The sequence below is a fragment of the Carica papaya genome, chromosome 1 (assembly GCF_054855325.1).
Source record: "Carica papaya isolate Zhongbai chromosome 1, ASM5485532v1, whole genome shotgun sequence".
Classification (NCBI taxonomy): Eukaryota; Viridiplantae; Streptophyta; class Magnoliopsida; order Brassicales; family Caricaceae; genus Carica; species Carica papaya.
Genome location: NC_142309.1, coordinates 16,986,100 through 17,006,042, shown reverse-complemented (window position 1 = coordinate 17,006,042; position 19,943 = coordinate 16,986,100). Strand labels below are relative to the sequence as shown.

The 19,943-nt window shown below is 36.8% G+C and overlaps 2 protein-coding genes across 2 annotated transcripts; both read right to left on the bottom strand.

Annotated features, from left to right (window-relative positions):
* Positions 1–695: 695 nt before the first annotated feature.
* Positions 696–3,940, bottom strand: LOC110813232 (Tmem18). Its single transcript, XM_022040274.2, has 4 exons — positions 3,606–3,940; positions 2,124–2,229; positions 1,208–1,356; positions 696–1,114 (listed from the first exon to the last, which is right to left on the bottom strand). Exons 1-4 carry the CDS (start codon positions 3,744–3,746, stop codon positions 1,019–1,021), a joined length of 492 nt encoding a protein of 163 aa, XP_021895966.1. The 5' UTR covers positions 3,747–3,940; the 3' UTR covers positions 696–1,018.
* Positions 3,941–16,154: 12,214 nt separating this feature from the next.
* On the bottom strand, positions 16,155–18,035 carry LOC110813257 (scarecrow-like protein 23). The gene has a single exon (XM_022040313.2). It carries the CDS (start codon positions 17,734–17,736, stop codon positions 16,306–16,308), a length of 1,431 nt encoding a protein of 476 aa, XP_021896005.2. The 5' UTR covers positions 17,737–18,035; the 3' UTR covers positions 16,155–16,305.
* Between the last annotated feature and the right edge of the window lie 1,908 nt (positions 18,036–19,943).

Here is a 19,943-nt window from a genome sequence, read left to right as displayed (position 1 = left end):
TCTTTTATAATTTGATAAAATGTAACAAAGAGACCAATAAAATTTGTTCAAATAAAAAAAAAAAAAAAAAATTTATGACCAAATGAATTCCTCCCATATTGTGGTGATAGATGTGTGCATCATCTTTGATCTACATGCATCCTTAGGATGATGGATTCCCAAACCCTTCATGTGTTATGACAATCTCTTAATAACATGTATGGAAGTATCAGACCTATAGGCCACAGAATACACCAGTTCCCTCGATGCAATGATGGTTCTGTCTTGGTTTATTCATAGAGAGTCTGTTATGAAAAACAAGTCTTTGTTCCCCTTATCCCATGCTCACTACATCATAAGCACATTTACAATAAAACAATCGTGTTCATCAATTCCCCAAAATACATTGATCAAATGTATCTAAATTAGCAGGGAGCAAGGTTGCAAGCACTAATGACCAAATTGTAGTAGACTACTGTGATTTGATTTTTGATAACTTGTCATCAACTCATTTTCATCCGGATGGGATGACAATCCATATAGTGTGTATAAGGGTTGGTCGCCCACTAATCGTTCCCCAGGGATACATGCACTCTATTTCTGATTCTCTATATAGTATCCCTCTTATTAATTGGCCAGATTTTTTTTAAGTTTAAATTCTATCAGAACATTAAAGGAAAAAAAATATATATATAGTTTCAGTATCTGCTAACGGATGATCATAGGCCAATTCTCTCCTTCAATAAAAAAGGTGTTTTAGTCCAAAAGCAAACTTCCAAAAATTTGCAGAAGAATCAGCACACAGCAAAAAGATGATCTGGGATTTGCTCCTAAACAAAAGGCAAGTATGATCTACAAGATTTTGTGTTTACAGTCGGAGAAGATAGCTCTAACCTCCAAAAAAGCCTATCAGGCATCTGAGTTACATAACCTGCAAGGCTATAACAAAGGAATAAAGAGAACTCATATCAAGGCTGCCACATGATCGAAGCCAGCTAGAAGAGAAACACCTAGATCAGCAAATTTATGGATTTGAAAATTAATCCTGCTTGTTACGTGCCAGCCTTGCCCGGTGCCTGAGTTCAGCTTTTTTCCATTTAACAATAAGATTACAAAGAGAAAAAAGGGTGTTTACCTGCAATAAAGAAAGAGAATTCAGTTTAAAAGCAACAAATTCAGAACAGATAGGCAAAAAGACCAAAAAACTAACAACAGCATGAGCACTGACCAAGATAAGGATTGCAACAATGAGCAGAGGCCCAGACCAGAGCACCGAAAGAAAAATTCCATGTGAATCGAAATAATTTTGAGTTGCAAATCTCTTCCAGTTGCTACCCAGCAATCTATTAAGCCTCTCCGCGAAATACACTCCAGCCACTATAGACCATTATCAATTGAATTAAATAAATTGGCCGTAAAAGAATCTCCACATAAAATGCAATTTCAAATCTTCAAGTTACTCGTAAATATATGTGCGTGCATGTCTACACGCACAGGTTTGTAATAGAGGGAGGGAAAGGTTTCACTTTCTACCCTTTAGTTCTTTAACCTCTTTTGTTGGGCTGGGGGATGGACTGGGGGTAGTGGATTGTAGGAATCAGCGCACTAAACGGACAAGAAATAAATTGAAGAAACAAGTGGAGGAAAAGTATTGAAGGGAATATTAAAATGGGATCAAAATCATAAGTGTTTCCAACTCACAAAACACTTTGATATTCCAAAGAGATCATGTTAATTTTTTTATATAGATTTCTAATCAAGGGGAACCTATTAAACCTTCATTTTAAGGTGCAAGAGGAACATGATAGGTAAAACCAGGAGATGATATAATATAATTTAGGGCATACCGAGGGCTATTAATGAGACAACAACTGAGGAACTTTGATAAAATGGTGGGAAAATATGTGAACAGCAAATGGGTAACATATGCTACAAATCAGAGCCCTCAATTAGCAAAGGAGGACTAAGTTTCTGTCAACTTAAACCTAAGAAACCAGTGCTCTATGCTTCAGTTACCAGGGACATCACAAGAGAGACATTTTGCAGAGTTATTACCATTTTAGCAAATAAGGAAACATGTTAATTAACAAAAAAAAATCTTGTAACATGTTGAAGATGGCAGCGCACGAGATGAGTAAACTTACATGCCAGGAGGAACAACAACATTTGGAAGTTGGTGTTTCTCCTAGAGGAAACTGTTACTAACAGCAAGAAAACATGGAATGCCAGCAAGCACATTAACCAAGGTTCCTGTAGAAAAAAAGAGAGCAGGGAAGAGAATCTTACATGTCAGATTACAGGACAACATCTAAGGCAAAAAATAATTCTAACTGAAAAACACCTTGCTAAGTTCTTAGAAAAGCAGGTCCTGGCACATAGAAGGAAATGGTCATGATTAAAGGAAATCAGTTGAAGTTTATCATAGAAGAGAACATATCATGTTATATGTGGCTCTTCAGCACTATAAACTTCCAGACTTTGCAAAAAATAAAATTTCTAGATGTACATACTTAAAAATTTTTAGAAGTTAATGACCCAGGACCTGCACTCATATTGTGGACACAGCTGAATTAGAAAAGATCAACCAATCTCAAAACATTTAAGGAAACTAAAAAATAAATGTATAAGCCATGTAACTGAATCATCACCGAAAGTAGCAAATTCTGACTGAAATTCCAACACAAATTTTCCTGCAAACTACATTCTGTATATATGTCTCCAGAAATAACTGCTTTGTGACATACAAAATTAAGATGCAACTCTATTGATTCAATCTAGGAACCCTGAACCCAATTTTTTAGTATCAGATATTAGGGGTTTATAAAAGAAACTGAGTTCTACCGATACTTATACAAAATTCTTAAGAAAATAAAATTAAAAAATGGATCTTAACATATGAATTTGCAATTCTATTGATTCAATCTAGGAACCCTGAACCCAATTTTTTAGTATCAGATATTAGGGGTTTATAAAAGAAACTGAGTTCTACCGATACTTATACAAAATTCTTAAGAAAATAAAATTAAAAAATGGATCTTAACATATGAATTTGCAATTCTACTAAAGATTGGCATGTGTCGACATTTTCAAAAAAAGAAAAAAGAAACTGCCATGTGTGTACTTTGAAATTGAATCTTGACCGCTAAAAATGGATCTTCACATATGAATCTTGTCAGGATTTCACTTCACAGAAAAAGACTTAGTAGAAACCATACAACGAATGCTGATTCTTTTGCATTGTACTAAGTTCACCTCACACTACGGATTTAAAATCAATCTTCCATGATTTCGTTTTAATTAATGCAACACAAGAGTAAATAGTACCAAAGAGAAGCAAGACTTCCAAAACCAGCAGCTAAATCTACAAAACCAAACACATCCTCACATATACATGTTAATAGTCACAAGGAGTTAAGCAAAGAAATTTTTTTTATCTTGGTAGTTATAAATCATGATTCACACGCTTCCAACTTTCCATACCTTACTGAAGGAGAAAATCACACAACAATGTCAAACCACCAAGAAGTTTTCTTTTCTTCTTCACACTTTTCCTCCACTAGTTTCTCATAAGCAAATAGAAACAGATAGAAAGATAATAAAGCAGAGGAGTAAGGAAGGAGTAATACCTTCCAGTCGATGGCGTGGAAGAAGCCCATAAGATTATCGTATGCGGGTCGGAGACCCGAGCGGAGGTCTGAGGAGAGCTTCTGTACTAGATCTGCCATTTGGTCCATGTGCTGCTCCAAAACTGATCTCAGCCTCTCCATTGCGTTTCAGATTCCTTTACTACTCAGATCCAAAAAGAGAAGATTGTTACTTCCAGGAAAATGTTCTATACGGAGGAAAAGATAGCTTGACAAGTCTTTCCACAAGCTTTTCTCTTTCGTTTATGGCGTCTCTTTGCAACTGGCGACGTCTATAGAAGATGAGTTCGCGACTGCTCTGCGATTGTATTTTGCACGAAGTTAATGGCGTCTCCTCGTTCTTTAATTCTATTACCTTTGTGTCCCTGGCGGGGTGACGTGGAAATTAAATCAAATATATAATGACATTTTCTCATTTCTTTAAAATAACTTTTAAATTTTAAATAATTTTTTAAATAAAAATTTAACGTAAAATATACGAAATAACTTTATTTCAATTTTTTGGACATAAAATAGAAAAAATTATACAATAAATAATTTTAAATTTTGAAACAAAAGTAATATGAAACTAACAAACTTTAATCAATTACAAAATTTAATTATAATTTAATAAAAAAATTTATCATACTTCAATAAAAAAATTTTAATCAGCTATTAACATATCTTTATAAAAATAAATTTAATTTTTAATTAACTATTAATTTATGATAACTATCTACATAAGCTTTCAATTGATTATAAACTTAGGAACTATACACTACATAAGTTCTTAATTGTCTATTTATTTCTCACACATCATTTATCGTACTGATTTTCTATAAAAACATAATGCATACATTCTTTCTTTTACTTTTTATTGTAAACCATTTTTTCAAAATTTTTTGTTTATGTAAAATAATATTCATAATATTTTTGTTATAATTGTAAAAAGCTTTCATAAATTATATTATATGCATAATATAAACTAAAAACTAATATGACGTATACAAGTATTTAAACTATTAAATTATAAGTATTTCTATAGTTTGCATTTTCTAAATAAGTTCATCCACTAATTTTTTGTAACGACTCGAAATTTTAAATAGAGATAAAGACATAAATTGAATGCAGAAGCGAAATAATAAAATTAGTATATATATTTCTTACATAATAATTAAGAATACTCAATATGAATACGAGAATGACTATTCTAAAAGAATAAGCGAAAAATCAAATAAATAAATGAAAAGTAAACAATTAGGTATCCTAGAACGATCTTCACTAATCTTTTGAACGGAGTTCGGGTGGTCAACTATTCATAATCTCTTTATTGATCGGGATCTGGATCTTGATTCTTTTGATCTGAAATGGTTAATGAAAGAGTGAGCTACACTAGACCAATAAGAATATCACACTACTCACCGATATAGAACTGAAGGTTAGTAAAAATAATAAAAACAACTAATAAAGCTCTTAAATTTATTAAATTTATTTATCATAAATAAAATAATTTATTACATACTTACTGTAGTGAGATTTCCAAAACCGACTGATAGAGACAATAACACAAACAACATCATAATCTCATATTCAATTAACCAGAACAACAATTTTCTCTTTTTATTTACTTACTGGTATCCCTAGGATTGCATAAGAATGTCCCACCATACGTGAACCCATAATAAAACTTGTCAACTAACCAGTTGTCCCCATACCCCGTCCAGTATGAGCGGCAATAATACCATCCCTGTCTGGTATGAGGGTGAAATGAGCCGTCCTCATACCCCGTCCGGTATGAGCACCAAAATACTAATTCTCAATACCTCGTCCGGTATGTGGCGACGTTCACGATAGGGTTTCCTATGTGCCCGGTCTGTCCATCATCTCTCAAGATATCTAGTAAGACAATCGTTTCATTCATTCATTTAACCAAGTAATTTTCCGTTTACATTTAATTTTCAATTTCACAATTTAACTGTAAATCACGCAAGACAAGCAATACATACATCAAGGAAATATAACTAAATTATCTTACCAATTCCAGTGTATTATCATGCATTTAAAACTGTAAAATCAAACAATCAGTTAAAACAGGACAAACAGTAATAAATAATCGGTTTCGGCTCCATTAGTAACTTATAATTAATTGTCGAAATTTTCTAAATTACGCAAAATATTGTATTATTTATAATTATATTTCAATTCTATAAAAGGAAATAACGTGAGAGATTCTTACCCGAAACGGTGTCCGAAATACTAAACTTTCTACTGCGCCTACTAGCGGTCCCCAGGTTTTGTTGAATTTTTCGGTGGAGATTAAAACACACTTCACGTATCTAAAAATACCCCAAAAAATCTAAAATTGGTGTTAAAAATATTTTCTGACTAATTTTGAAACTCCGACATGGCGGCACCGATCTGCTCTGGCGACAACACCGCTGCCTATGGTGGCGGTTTGCCTCGAACTGGCTGTTTTTGGCAAGTTTTGGCTAGTTTTGGCTGGTTTTATACCCATTCCTGCAAGAAAACATGTTAAGGGATATCGGTTGTCCGAAAAAAGTCGAAAAATAACAGCTTACCAATGATGAAATTTTTTGGTGCGGTGGCTCCGCTGGTTCACCTTCACGGCTGCGGATTTTTCTTCGCTGTAGAAAATAGAATAGTGAACACAATAGTGGAAAAATCGCACAAAACGGGAAACAGGAAGGGGTTCATCGAGGGCGATTTTTGATTTTTTTCGCAGCGACACCGCTGGAATTTACCCTTAGTTTTCGGCTCATTTGTCGTTTCTTTTGCTCCGATTTGGCATGGGGGTATTCAAAATCAAATTTCGAGCAAAAAAGAGAATTTTTTCCTTCTTTGGCGGTCGGAGGTGGCTGCAACACGACGGTAGGTGGTGGTCGGCTCCCTTCTCTGGCGACTGGTTCTTCTTCTCCAACGAGGGGCTAGCGGTTAAGGTTTGAATTCGATGTGAAGTGAGATATTTATACATATCTTCCTTAAATCTGAACCGTTCATCGTATTTGATCTCGACCATCCGATCGTGTTTAAAGAGGAAATGAATATGAACCGTTCATCGCGATTTGATCTCGACTGTACAATCGCATTAAAAGAGAGAATGAATTTAGACTGTTCATCGCGTTTAATCACAACCGTTGGATCGTGCTTGAAGAGAGAACGGATCCAGACCATCCACGCACACGGGAACGCATTTAGGCCGTTCGATCGCGGGCATGAAGATTGCCAGCGTGGCACTTAGTCAGCGTGTCTTGCCACGTGGCGCGCTACGATTCATTCGGACTGCTGACTGGGCAGTCCTACATGGTGCATTTTTCCTTAATTGAGTTTTGACCCCCAATTTCTGATTGTTCTTTCAAAAATACTTCCCGAACCCAAATTTTTATCTCTTTTTTCTAAAATTATTTTTAATTTCATCTTTCACCTATTTTTTTTCTAATTTTTCGTTAAATAAAAATTTATAAATTTAAGCATTATATATTTATATATTTTTTTTAATTTTAAAATTAATTTCGGGCCAAATTTTGTGTCCGCATATTACAACTCTTACCCCCTTAAAAAAAATTTGGTTCCTCAAATTTATTCATCTCTCACTCAATCAAACAGTTGGGGATATTGGCTCTGAAGTCTGATTCTATCTCCCATGTGACCTCTCTCTGTGTGTGATTTTTCCATAGGACCTTAACGAAGAGAATTTTTTGATTGCGGAGTATTCTACTCTTTTGGTCCACAATACCCACCGGTACCTTCTCGTATGACATATCCTCATGGAGTGAAAGAGTTTGTGAGCAAAGATGTGAGAGGGGTTCGGGTTGTACTTGTGTAGCATGGACACATGAAACACATTATGGACCTTGAATAGTTCTGGAGGTAGTGTCAGTCTGTAGGTGGCGGTGTCAATTCTGTTTAAGATTTTAAATAACTCAATAAACTGAGAATTTGGTTTCCTCCTCTTACCAAACCTACTGATTCCCTTAAAAGGAGTGACCTTAAGGAACACCTGATCACCTATCTCGAATTCCAAATCCTTCATCCAGGTATCCGCATAACTTTTCTGTCTGCTCTGAGCCGTCTGAATGTTCTTCTTGATCTTAACTATTTTGGTTGTAGTCTCTTCCACAAGATCTGGACCAAACAATTTTCTATCACTCACCTCTTCCCAACAGATAACAGCCCCAGAAATTCATAATGGAATGTATATTAAAAATATCAAATGCGGAAGCGAAGTCAAAAATTCGATTAACATCCCTTACACTAAAACCAAAAACGTGCTCACAATATAAAAGATTAAACTACCTAAAGGAGAAACTTGAAAGTAAAAGCTACAAATATGACTATAGAGTCTTTAGGCGTCCCCTTCGTCGTCCTCCTGCGGAACCGGCTTGGGAACAATGTCTTCCTGATCTGAAATGATTAAATAAGGAATGAGCTACACTAGCCTAGTAAGGACATCATGATATCTCACCGTCACGGAGGTAAAGGTGGGTAGAAAACACAAAAAGACCAATGGAGCATAATTTGCAATAAAATCTTTTATCAATAATAAAACCTTTACCATTCACTTACCCGGTGAAATTCATAAAACAATATACGAAAACTATAACATCATTATCATCATGAAATCATGTATAAACTGTATAACGTAATACTTATCAAGCCTTTCAAAATTCAATCGTTACACAATATATTTTCCTCATTTACCAGCCCACTAGTATCCATGGGGATCCATAGGGGTCCCGCTACCCGTTAACCCTTAACACTTGAAATCATATTCCAGGGTCGTCCCCATACCCCGTCCGGTATGGGCGCTGAAATCATAAACCTCATTACCCCGTCCGGTATGAGGATGAAACGGGCCGTCCCCATACCCCGTCCGGTATGGGCGCCAAAATACATAAGATCTCCATACCCCGTCCGGTATGGGAGACCACAATCCCGGTAGGGTTCCCTACGGACCCGATCCGTCCAGCATCTCCCAGGATATCTAGTCAGGCTGACCACATTATACAATTACCCATTTACATAATCTTTCATTCTCTTTTTCCCTCAGTCAGCATTATCAATACACATACAAACAAGCAAGAGGATAATTTATGGCAAACAGACAACATACAGTATCAATATCCCAATCATTCAATCCATAGTCAGTAAAATAGTAAAATATGCACACAAAACTATAAAATGAAAACATCAAACCTCATGCTGTATTTAAAACTGTAAAACAGGACAAATAACAGTTAACCGACAAATACACTAGACTCGGGCTCCATTAGCGACCTTAAGCAATTTCACACATTCGTTGATTCATGAAATAGCGTTTTATCATTTATTGAACTTTAAGACCGTGATAGGAAATAGGGTGAGGGGTCCTTACACGTTTCGGGGTCCGAACACGGCTTCACAGTGCGCCTACAGGCTGTCCCCAATTTTCCCTGAATTTTTCCCGGAGAACTGAAACGCACTACTGGTACCTGCACATGTTCCAAAAAATCCCAAATTAGGCCCAGGGCCCCCTTTCGGCCAATATCGCAACTCCGGCACGGCGGCGGTTCGCCTCGGGTTGGCTGTTTCTGGCCGAATTCGGCCACACTCGCATTGGTTCCTGCGATAAAGCAACCCTACGGCCCTCGAGGGGCCGAAAATTTACGGAAAACCGAAGCTTACCGGCGGCAGTGCTCTCGGGTGCGGTGGCTCTCCGGTGAAGTTCGTGTTTTGGTGATTCGGCTCTGATCAACCTGTAGAGAAAAGAATGGTGATCACGGTGATATAAAAATTGCATTAAACGGAGGCCGGGAAGGGTCTCATCGGAGGCAAAAACCGAGGAGGGGTGCGGCGGCGCTGCTGGCTTTCGGCCGTATTTTTCGGCCGTTTGGCCAGGATTTTGGCTCCGTTTTGGCCACTGGGGAAATCAGCGTGGAAAAACGAGTCGGGGGTATGAAATTTACCTCGATCGGCGGTCAGAAATCCCTCCAGTGCGGCGACGGGTGGCGGCGGCCGGCTTCTGGTTCGTCTTCTTCGGCGAGGGCAGGCAACTAGGGTTTGGGGTCTGGTGTGGGGGTCTTATTTATACCCTTTTGCCTTTTGATCTCAGCCGTGCATTTTGATTTAATCTGGGCCGTCCGTGCGCGCGATTGATCTGGGTCGTCCGATCGCGCGCACGCGGATCGCCAACGTGGCCCGTCCCCGGTCGACGTGGTTTTGCCACGTGGCAGGTCCTGGTTGGCCTGGACTGCTGAGTGGGTCTGCTGATGTGGCTGCTGACGTGGTGCGCACCCTTTTTTTTTTCTTCAATTTCCCCGGGCGCTACATCGGTGCTCTGCATGGACGACTATATAACGCCTCGTACAGAGCCATGCCGATACTTGCTTGGTAATTGTTATTGTATGCGAACTCTATTAAGGGTAAATGATCATCCCAATGGCCCCCAAAATCAAGAACATAAGCTTGAAGCATATCCTCTAGGGTGCGGATCGTCCTTTCTGATTGTTCATCAGTCTGATGGTGGAATGTGATACTAAGAGACAGTTTTGTTCCCATAGCTTACTGAAAACTTAAACAGAATCGAGAAGTGAATCTGGGGTCCCAATAGGATACTACTGCCATTGGCACTCCATGTAATCAGACTATCTCCCGAATATACATTCTTGCTACCTTATCCAATGGGTCGGTCATCTTAATGGCCAAGAAGTGAGAAGACTTAGTGAGTTGGTCAATAATTACCCAAATGGCATCATGTCCCGAGCGTTCCTTAGACAATCTTATCACGAAATCCATTGTGATGTGTTCCTACTTCTATTCCGAAATTAGTAATGGCTGAAGTAGCCCACCTGAGCGTTGATGCTCTGCGTTGACTTGCTGACATACCAAACACTTGGACACAAAGTCAGCCACCTCTTTTTTCATCCCGTTCTACCAAAATCGGGGTCACATACTTTGATACATCTTAGTGCTTCCGAGATAGATGACAAACTTTAAGTTACGAGCATTTGTCATGATGTCCCTTTTCAGCTCACTATCATATGGAACACACACCTTATTCTGAAATCTAAGCAATCTATCGGCAGATACTCAAAATTCTGAATTTACTCCCTATTCTGCATCTTTCTTGAGGGCTATTAGGGTGGAATCGGCGGATTGGACTTCTTTTATTCTCTGAATCAACTCAAGTTGAACTGTTAGGTGGGTCAAACATATAACTCTCTTCAGGTCCTGAAGTCATACCTGTTGTGCGACCCCTATTACTCTGCATTTTGAAACCATTAGGTGAGTTAATATACCTACACTTTTTCTGCTGAGTGCGTCGACTACAACATTACCCTTGCACAGGTGATACAAGATGCTGCAATCGTAGTCTTTGAGGAGTTCTATCCATCTTCTGTGACGCATGTTGAGATCATTTTGGGTGAATATGTGTTTCAAGCTCTTATGATCAGTATAGATCTGAAAAGTCTCCCCATACAAGTAATGATGCCAGGTCTTCAAGGTGTGGATAATCGCAGTAAGTTCTAAGTCATGGGTGAGGTAGTTTTTCTCATGACTTTTCAACTGTCTAAATTCATAGGCTATGACCTTCTCATGTTACATCAAAACATAACCTAACCTCAGGTATGAGGCATCACTATAAACTGTATATCCACATGTCCCGCTCGGCAAGACCAACATAAGTGCAGTAGTCAACTGCTTCTTTATTTCTGAAGAACTCCTTTCACAATTCTCGTTCCACTCAAACTTGACATTTTTCTTTGTTTGCCGAGTTAGAGAAGCAGCTAGGATAGAAATCATTCCACAAACATGCGGTAATAACCTGACATCCCCAGAAAGCTACAAATTTCCTTGACCAAGGTTAAGTTTTTCTAATCGAGCACTACTTCAACTTTTTCGGGGTTCACTGACACTGCATCTCTTAATATGATGTGCTCTATGAAGGTAGTCTGCTCGAGGCAAAACCCACACTTACTCAACTTTGCATACAACTTCTTTTCTCTAAGAACCTGCAAAACTTGATTCAGATGGTGAGTGTATTTCTCTCTTCTTTTTGAATAGACCAGGATATCTTTAATAAAAACAATGACGAACTGATCCAAAAATTATCTAAAAATCCTATTTATCGAATCCATGAAGATGACTGGCACGTTGGTTAGTCCAAATAGCACAACCAGGAACTCATAGTGTCCGTACATAGTTTAGAAAACTGTTTTAGGAATATTTTCTGCCTTTGAAAAACTGTTTTAGGAATGTTTTCTGCCTTGATCTTTACCTGATGGTAACCTGAACGCAGATCTATTTTAGAGAAGACTTGGGCACCCAACAACTTATCAAAAAGGTCATCGATCATGGGGAGAGGGTACTTGTTCTTGATCATGATAACCTTAACGTCTCATCCCCCCTTCCTTACAAATGTGACTCCAACACCCCAAAGAGACACACTATATCGGATGAATCCACTATTATACAATTCATTGATCTGTTTTCTCAACTTTTCCATATCTACATGACTCATGCAGTAAAGAAAAACTAAGATTGGTTGTATGTCAGGCTGACAGTTTATGGTGAACTCAACTTTCCTATCCACTGGTGGTCTGTAAAGTTCATTAGGAAACACGTTCAGAAAGTCTCATACTACCAGAATTTCTTGAATGCAAATTTCTTTCTTAAGTTTGCCTAGTTAGAGAAAACAACCGAGTTAAAACACTATGTAATAAGAAAATTGCTATAAGGGAATAATATTCAAAACCTTTATTAGTTTTTAAATGACTCTTCGTTAGGAGGCTTAAATACAATTTTTCTCGCGAAAAAAATTCACAGTGATGTGATATGTTACTAACCAGTTCATTTTTAAAAATATATCGGGGTCCCTTGTGTCAATTTCTATCGGGTCCATCATGGGTGAAACCGAGTCTCATGGAAGAGGGACCAGATGTTATTGGGGAGGGATCGAGTGGCCCTGTAACAATGCCGGATGATACGATGGGGGCTTCAAATTGTATTGTGATGGTATTGGATGATACGACGAAGGAGCAGGGTTGCATTGAGGCGGCATTAGATCCTCTCGTTGTAGGGATGACTCATATTGTGGAAGTGATGGAGGGTCAGACAGTTCCCTTATCTCTTCCTTAGCTTACTTGACAAATATGAGTCTCTCTAAAATCTTCAAGAGTTAATCGACATCCTCTCGAAGCGACCCGTATCAGGTTGCCCTGTTTAGTAAGGGGCCTCATCTTCTCTGTCTTTGTACTTATTTTTAATAAGGAAAGGTTGGGTGATAGTTCGTATTTGGTATTTTTAAGTTTTTGTGTAAGGAATGGTTCCGAGGAACGCGGATCTGATACCAACTGTAACGAACCAAAACTTTAAAAGGAGATAAAGACATAAATTGAATGCGGAAGCGAAATAATAGAGTTATGGTATACATTTCTTATACAATAATTAAGAATACCCAATATGAATACGGGAATGACCCTTCTAAAAGAACAAGTGAAAAATCAAAGAAATAAATGAAAAATAAACAATTAGATATCCTAGGACGACCTTCACTAGTCTTTGAAGGGAGTTCAGGTGGTCAACTGTTCATAACCCCCTTGTTGATCAGGATCTGGATCTTGGTCCTCTTGATTTGAAATGGTTAATGATAGGGTGAGACACACTAGAACAGTAAGAATATCACATTACTCACCGATATAGAAGGTTAATAAAAATCATAAAAATAACTAATAGAACTATTAAGTTTAGTAAATTCATTTATCATAAATAAAATCATTTATTGCATACTTACCGTAGTGAGATTTTTAAAACCGACCTATAGAGGCAATAACACAAACAACATCATAATCTCAAATTCAATTAGTCAGAACAATAACTTTCTCTTCTTATTTGCTTACTGATATTCCTGTGGGTCCATAGGGATGTCCCACCACGCGTGAACCCATAATAAAACTTATCAACTAACCAGTCGTTCTCATACCCCGTCTGGTATGAGCACTAAGAAAACCATCCTTCAATACCTTGTCCGGTGTAAGAATGAAATGGGTCGTCCCCATACCTCGTCTGGTATGAGCGCCAAAATACTAATTCTTGATAGCTCGTCCGGTATGAGGTGACGTTCACAGTAGGATTCCTTATGTACCCGATCCGTCCACCATCTCTCAGGATATCCAGTAAAACAACTGTTTCATTCATTCATTTAACCAAATAATTTTCCATTTATATTTAATTTTTAATTTCATAATTTAACTGTAAATCACACAAGACAAGCAATACATGCATCAAGGAAACACAATTGAATCATCTTACAAATTCCAGTGTATTATCATGCATTTAAAACTATAAAATCAAACAATAAGTTAAAATAAGACAAACAGTAATAAATAATCAGTTTTGCCTCCATTAGTAACTTGCAATTAATAATAAAAATTTTTTAAATTACACAAAATATCGTATTATTTATAATTAGACTTCAATTCTATAACAGGGAATAAAGTGAGAGATTTTTACTCAAATTTGTATCCGAAATACTGAACTTCCTACTGCGCCTACTGACAGTCCTCGGATTTTTTGAATTTTTCAGTGGAGATTAAAACACGCTTCATGTACATAGAAATACCACAAAAAATTCAAAATCGGCGTTAAAAATCTTTTTGGTCAATTTCGAAACTCCGGCACGGCGGCATCGTTGCCTACGGGGATGGTTTGCCTCAGACTAGCCGTTTTTGGCCAGTTTTGGCTTGTTTCGGCCGATTTTATACCCATCCCTGCGAGAAAACACGTTAAAGGACATCGGTTGGCTGAAAAAAAGTCAGAAAATAAAAACTTACTGGCAGCGAAATTTTTCGGTGTGGCGGCTCCGCCAGCTTACCTTTACGCTGGGCATTTTTCTTTAGTCAACCTGTAGAAAACATAATGGTGAATACAATGGTGAAAAAATCGCACGAAAAGGGAAACGGGAAGGGGCTCATTGGAGGCGATTTTTTATTTTTCTCGCGGTGACGTTGCCGAGCTTTACTCGCGATTTTCGGCTCATCAACCGTTCTTTTTCCTTCAATTTGGTCATAGGGATAGTCAAAATCAAATTTCGAGCGAATAAGAGAATTTTTATCTTTTTTGGCGGTTAGAGGTGGCTCCAACACGGCAGTGGTCGGCGGTCGGCTCCCTTCTCCAGCGACTGGTTCTTCTTCTTTGGCGGGGGGCTGGCGGCTAGGGTTTGAGTTCGATGTGAAGTGAGATATTTATACCAGTCTCACTTAAATCTGGCTTATTCATTGCGTTTGATCTCGACCATCCAATCGCGTTTAAAGAGAAAATGAATTTGGACTGTTCATCGTAATTTTATCTCGACCGTATAATCGCGTTTAAAGATAGAACGAATATGGACCATTTATCACGTTTAATCGCGACTGTCTGATCGCACATGAGGAGGAAACAGATTCTGACTGTCCACGGGCGCGAAAACGCATCCGGATCTTCCAATCGCGGGTACGCGGATTGTCAGTGTGACCTCCCACGTGGTGTCGAGTAAGCGTGCCTTGCCATGCGGCGTGCTCTGGTTCGTCGAGACTGTTAAATAGGCAGTCCTACGTTGTACATTTTTTTAAAATTATGTTTTGACCCTCAATTTCTGATTTTTCTTTCAAAAATACCCCATAAACCTAAATTTTCACTAATTTTTTTCAAAATTATTTTTAATTTTAAAATTAATTTCGAAACAAATTTCAGACTCGAGTATTATATTTTCTATTTTATTGGTTACATAGTTTATTTTATTTTTTAAATAATTACTTTTGATGACGTGATAACTTAGTTGGTATTTTGGTGCTAATATGACATACACATGTAATATATATTTCTTTTCTCTTAATTGTTAAGAATAAAACTTTTAATATAAAAATTAAAAATATCATTCTTTCTTTTTCTCTTTCTCTCCTCTTTTTTTTTTTTTAATTGGAACCAAATCATAATGAATTCATAGTTTAGTCTCTAATCTATTAAAGCGAAAAATAGGTTTTACTGGTTTGGTTTAGTATAAACTGAACTAATTATTTAGTTTAAACAGAATTTTTTTCAACCCTAATCATATGGGAGAAATAGTTTTTTACCCAGAGTGATGAATACTTTATAGTTACATATAAACCTTCAAAAGCTTCAAAACATACCTAAAGGTCATCTTTACATGGCTTATGAGAGAGATTTATATATGGTGACTCGAGTCCAAGAACTATTCTGTACAACTGTTTTGTAGGACTTCTACTTAAACCTCGGCACAAAAGTCATAATCAAGTTAATTTAATAAACTCATTTTCTAATGATCACTTCAATACTTGCCAATAAATATACAGGTGATTATAAACTCGGTCACACTCCTTAGATTTGATAACCTAGATTAACAATGTACCTTATTAATGATTATATGAGTAGGGGTATCTAAAGATAGGTCCCTTATTATTGAGAGCTTCTCTCTAACAGATAAAGAAATTTCTTAACTGATTCACTACTAGGAGGTGCAAATAGAGAGATTGGAATATATAAATAACAATAATTAGATTAGCAAATTGAGATATATATATATATATACACATATACATATATCTGCATATAATTTGAACATATTTATTAAATTTATTTGAATGAAATAACAAAAGTCACGAATGTGTTAGAAGAGCAACTACGTACATCTAGTGCAGTGTCATGATTCTCATACACAACGCCATGCAGAGGCTGTGAGCAAACATCTACCTTGCCAACCTAAAGAAATGGCCTTCCCTTCATCTCTCCCAAAAACCCTGAACCCACCGCCATTTATGTAATTATTTTCTCCACCAAATTGCAGAGGACAATAATGGGTCCTCATCTTCAACAGCAGTTTTGCCTGCATCATAGACCTTGAGCTTACCTCAACCCCTGAAAACCCATGGCTCTCCATCCTCCCCTTCCATGTCTCTATCTTCTCATGATGATGATCATCTCCATAGTTGAGCATGCTCTTGATCTCTTTACCAAGATGGTTCTTCTCTATGCTCAACCTCTCCGCACTTTCCAATGGCAGACAATCTTCTAAAGAATCGAACATGGCTGCAAAGTATTGCAAAGACTCCATGAATAGGGACAGGAAGCTTCTTGGAGTAGACCGGCTGCACGATTCGTGCTCCACCAAAGTGACAATGGAGGGGTGAAGAGACCGGACTGATCTTAACGTGTCAGATATCTTCATAGAAGAATCCAACGTGTTGAGATGGAAAACTAAGTTGACAGCTACTGTTTCACTTCTCTTTCTTTTTAGACCGAGGAGTTTGGAAGGCGACGATGGAGATGTTAACAGGCCACGGAATTCAAAGACCAAGTTGTGAAAGCCCTTTGAAAAGCTTACTAGTCTGGTCTCGGTTTCTTGAAGCTCTTCAATGGATCTTCCAAAGCCTGTGATTCTTAAATAGATTTTGTTGGCGCTGGTGGCTTTTTCCGATAAAGATTGGATGAGAGACGGCCATTGAAACCCATAGGAAACATCTAAGTCGATAACATGCAGAGCTCGGTTGTTGTCGTCTTGTTCCTTGTTGAACGCTTCAAAAATGGCTTGATTTGCAGTGAAATGAGCGAACTGGTAATAGGGGGAAGCTCGGTAAAGGTAAGTGAAGGACAAGAACTGTTCTTCGCTTGTGGGGTCCTTGAGAATCATGTCGTAGAAGGGAGATTTTCTGGTTAGCAGCCTGGCCGCCAAGCCATCGGAGAAGTAAGCGACGACTCTCTGCACTGAGTCGCCCGTCAGAGACACGGCCTGGTAGAGCTCGGTGAGGTTGCGCATGACTGAGTCAGCATTGTTCTCGTCGACGGCGGTGGCGGTTAGGAGAAGCAAACGGATCAAGCGGAGACCGCCGTAACGATCATCATGTTGTTTCCTCGTCTGGTCAATTAATATCTTCTTCAACATCTGTTCTCTGGTTTGGAGAAGCTTGAAAACCTTACCTTCTTCTTGATCAGCAGCTGATGAGGTGCTGAAGACAACCCTTCTCTTCTTCTTTGATCTTCTCTTCTGATCGTGGTCTGTAACGATTGCAAGACTTAGATTCAAAAGCTCTTCCTGATCATGATCATCATCAACATCTTGATCTGCAACCATATGATTTTCCATCTCATTGATGGTTTAATAGGCACGCCCCGAAGAGACCCAATCTACAGAGAAGAAATTGAAAAAGAGAGGAAGACGAAGAAGATTAACTAGAGGACGTCGGCCACACACACATATACATATATATACGTATATAAAGAAATTAAGAAGAATAAATAGTGGCATGAGGGAATATATTTTCATGAAAATTCCTTTTGTGTCGTTACATGAGAAAAGAATCAAAAGGGCACTACAAGAAGATATTTAGTCTTGTATTTTCCGGACCTGATCATCCAATGAGTATAATATAATGTACATGTGCGTGCGGGAGAGTGTATATATATGTATATATGTATTCCAGTGAGAGACCAGAAGGGTATTATTTTCTATACATATTCTCTACGGTTTTGGATCAGTAATGAACAGGATTATCTTTTGTTTATACCCTCAATTAGGAGATCACTGTCTTAAGATTAAAAAAACATCTTGACCCATTTGTTGAACAATTGAATCATTAAATATTAATTTGGTGCTTTGGAAAATTATCGCAATTAAAGGAGATTAATATTGGGGTGTGAATTTGGTAGATTGGAAGGCTTGAAAGATGCCATTTGAAGTCGACAAAAAAACAGCCGGAAAAATGAGGGAATCCAGACCTACTCTCCTGATCTTGCAAAGACTTGTCCTTACTCTTTCTTCCTTCTAGATGATTATATATATATATATATATATATATATATGTACTCTAAATATTTAACAATTGCTTTAATTTTAAATAAAATCTCATTTAAGAAAGATATTTAATTACTTAAAATTTAAATTAAAAATAAAATTTTAAACTGGTTAAATTAATCTTGAAATCCTATAACGTGTTACTTTAGGTTACCATCTCAATAAGTATCTCTGAATTAATTCATAATTGTAAAAAGAGAAAATTAAATGTTCAAAAGCAGAAATTAGTTCAGAAGATTTCAGAAATGTGATTGATAAATTTTAATTTTTTATTTAAAAATAAACATATAAAATAAAAGAATTATACCCAATTGATTTAATTAATTATTAATCTTTTCGTTGGCCATGGTTTTGATTCCGTTCAGACTGCAACCATTTGTCGACATTCCACAAATCTGAGGAGTCTCTCTAGCATCCTCAGATGTTTTCCTTGAAACATCCCAAAATCCAAATTTTGTCGAACGCTCATTGTTCTAAATAATAAGATATGTAAATATTTATAAACTGGGTCTGTCTCGGTTATATGTGCATATTACAAAGAATCCCATTGATCATTAGTCACTATAACTACATTTTGGCCTTCATATTCTTGTATCTCTCAATTCCTACAAATACCGCACTAAACTGAGAATATTCACTAATCTCCCATTTTGATTTAGTAACCAATCCCAAATCACTAATGTTTTCTACCCATTAAATCTGTAGAAATATTAATATCTCGTGCATAGTTAGTGTATTCGTGTTCATATTTGTTGATAATTTTGATAGTTTTTAATCCTTAAATAAATTACAGCTTCTTATATTAATATTATTTTTGGGGTAACATCCCCAAAAGACAAAAAAATATAGGAAGATTTAAGTAATGTGGTGTATATATATATATAGGAAGACTAATTTGGACTGCATTGGAGGAGCTGTCTGAACATGTCTAAAAGAAGCCCTATCAATCTTAATAAAACACTATAATTTTCTTGTATGTGGAGAATATGTTATCGATAATATTGAATTACGTATATATATATGTATGTATGTAGAAAACCCATGATCCTTTTATATCCTGTGAATTCGACATATGGCAACTTCTCAAAAAACAGTCAACATATGAAAATTAAACATTGATGGTATTACATTGATCTTATCATATATGTCCTAATATATATACGTTAATAATAATTAAATAGTATAAAATTATAAATGAACTAATAAAGTCTATAAACATAATTGGTTTGTTCTAAATTTTTATTAGAAAGTTTCAAAAATAAAAATCTTCAAATGAAATCATGGTACTTAGAGGGTCTACAAAATTATTTGTTTTTCAATCAACTAATAATTTTTCATGACATACAAATGTGTATTATACCACCATATACATATGTATAAAAAGATTAATTCTTATAATCAAATATGTATCCGCACATGCAAATATAAATATATATTGTCGACATTGTCGGCACATATCTACGCATATGAATTACTGAAATATGAAATCCTTCAGTATT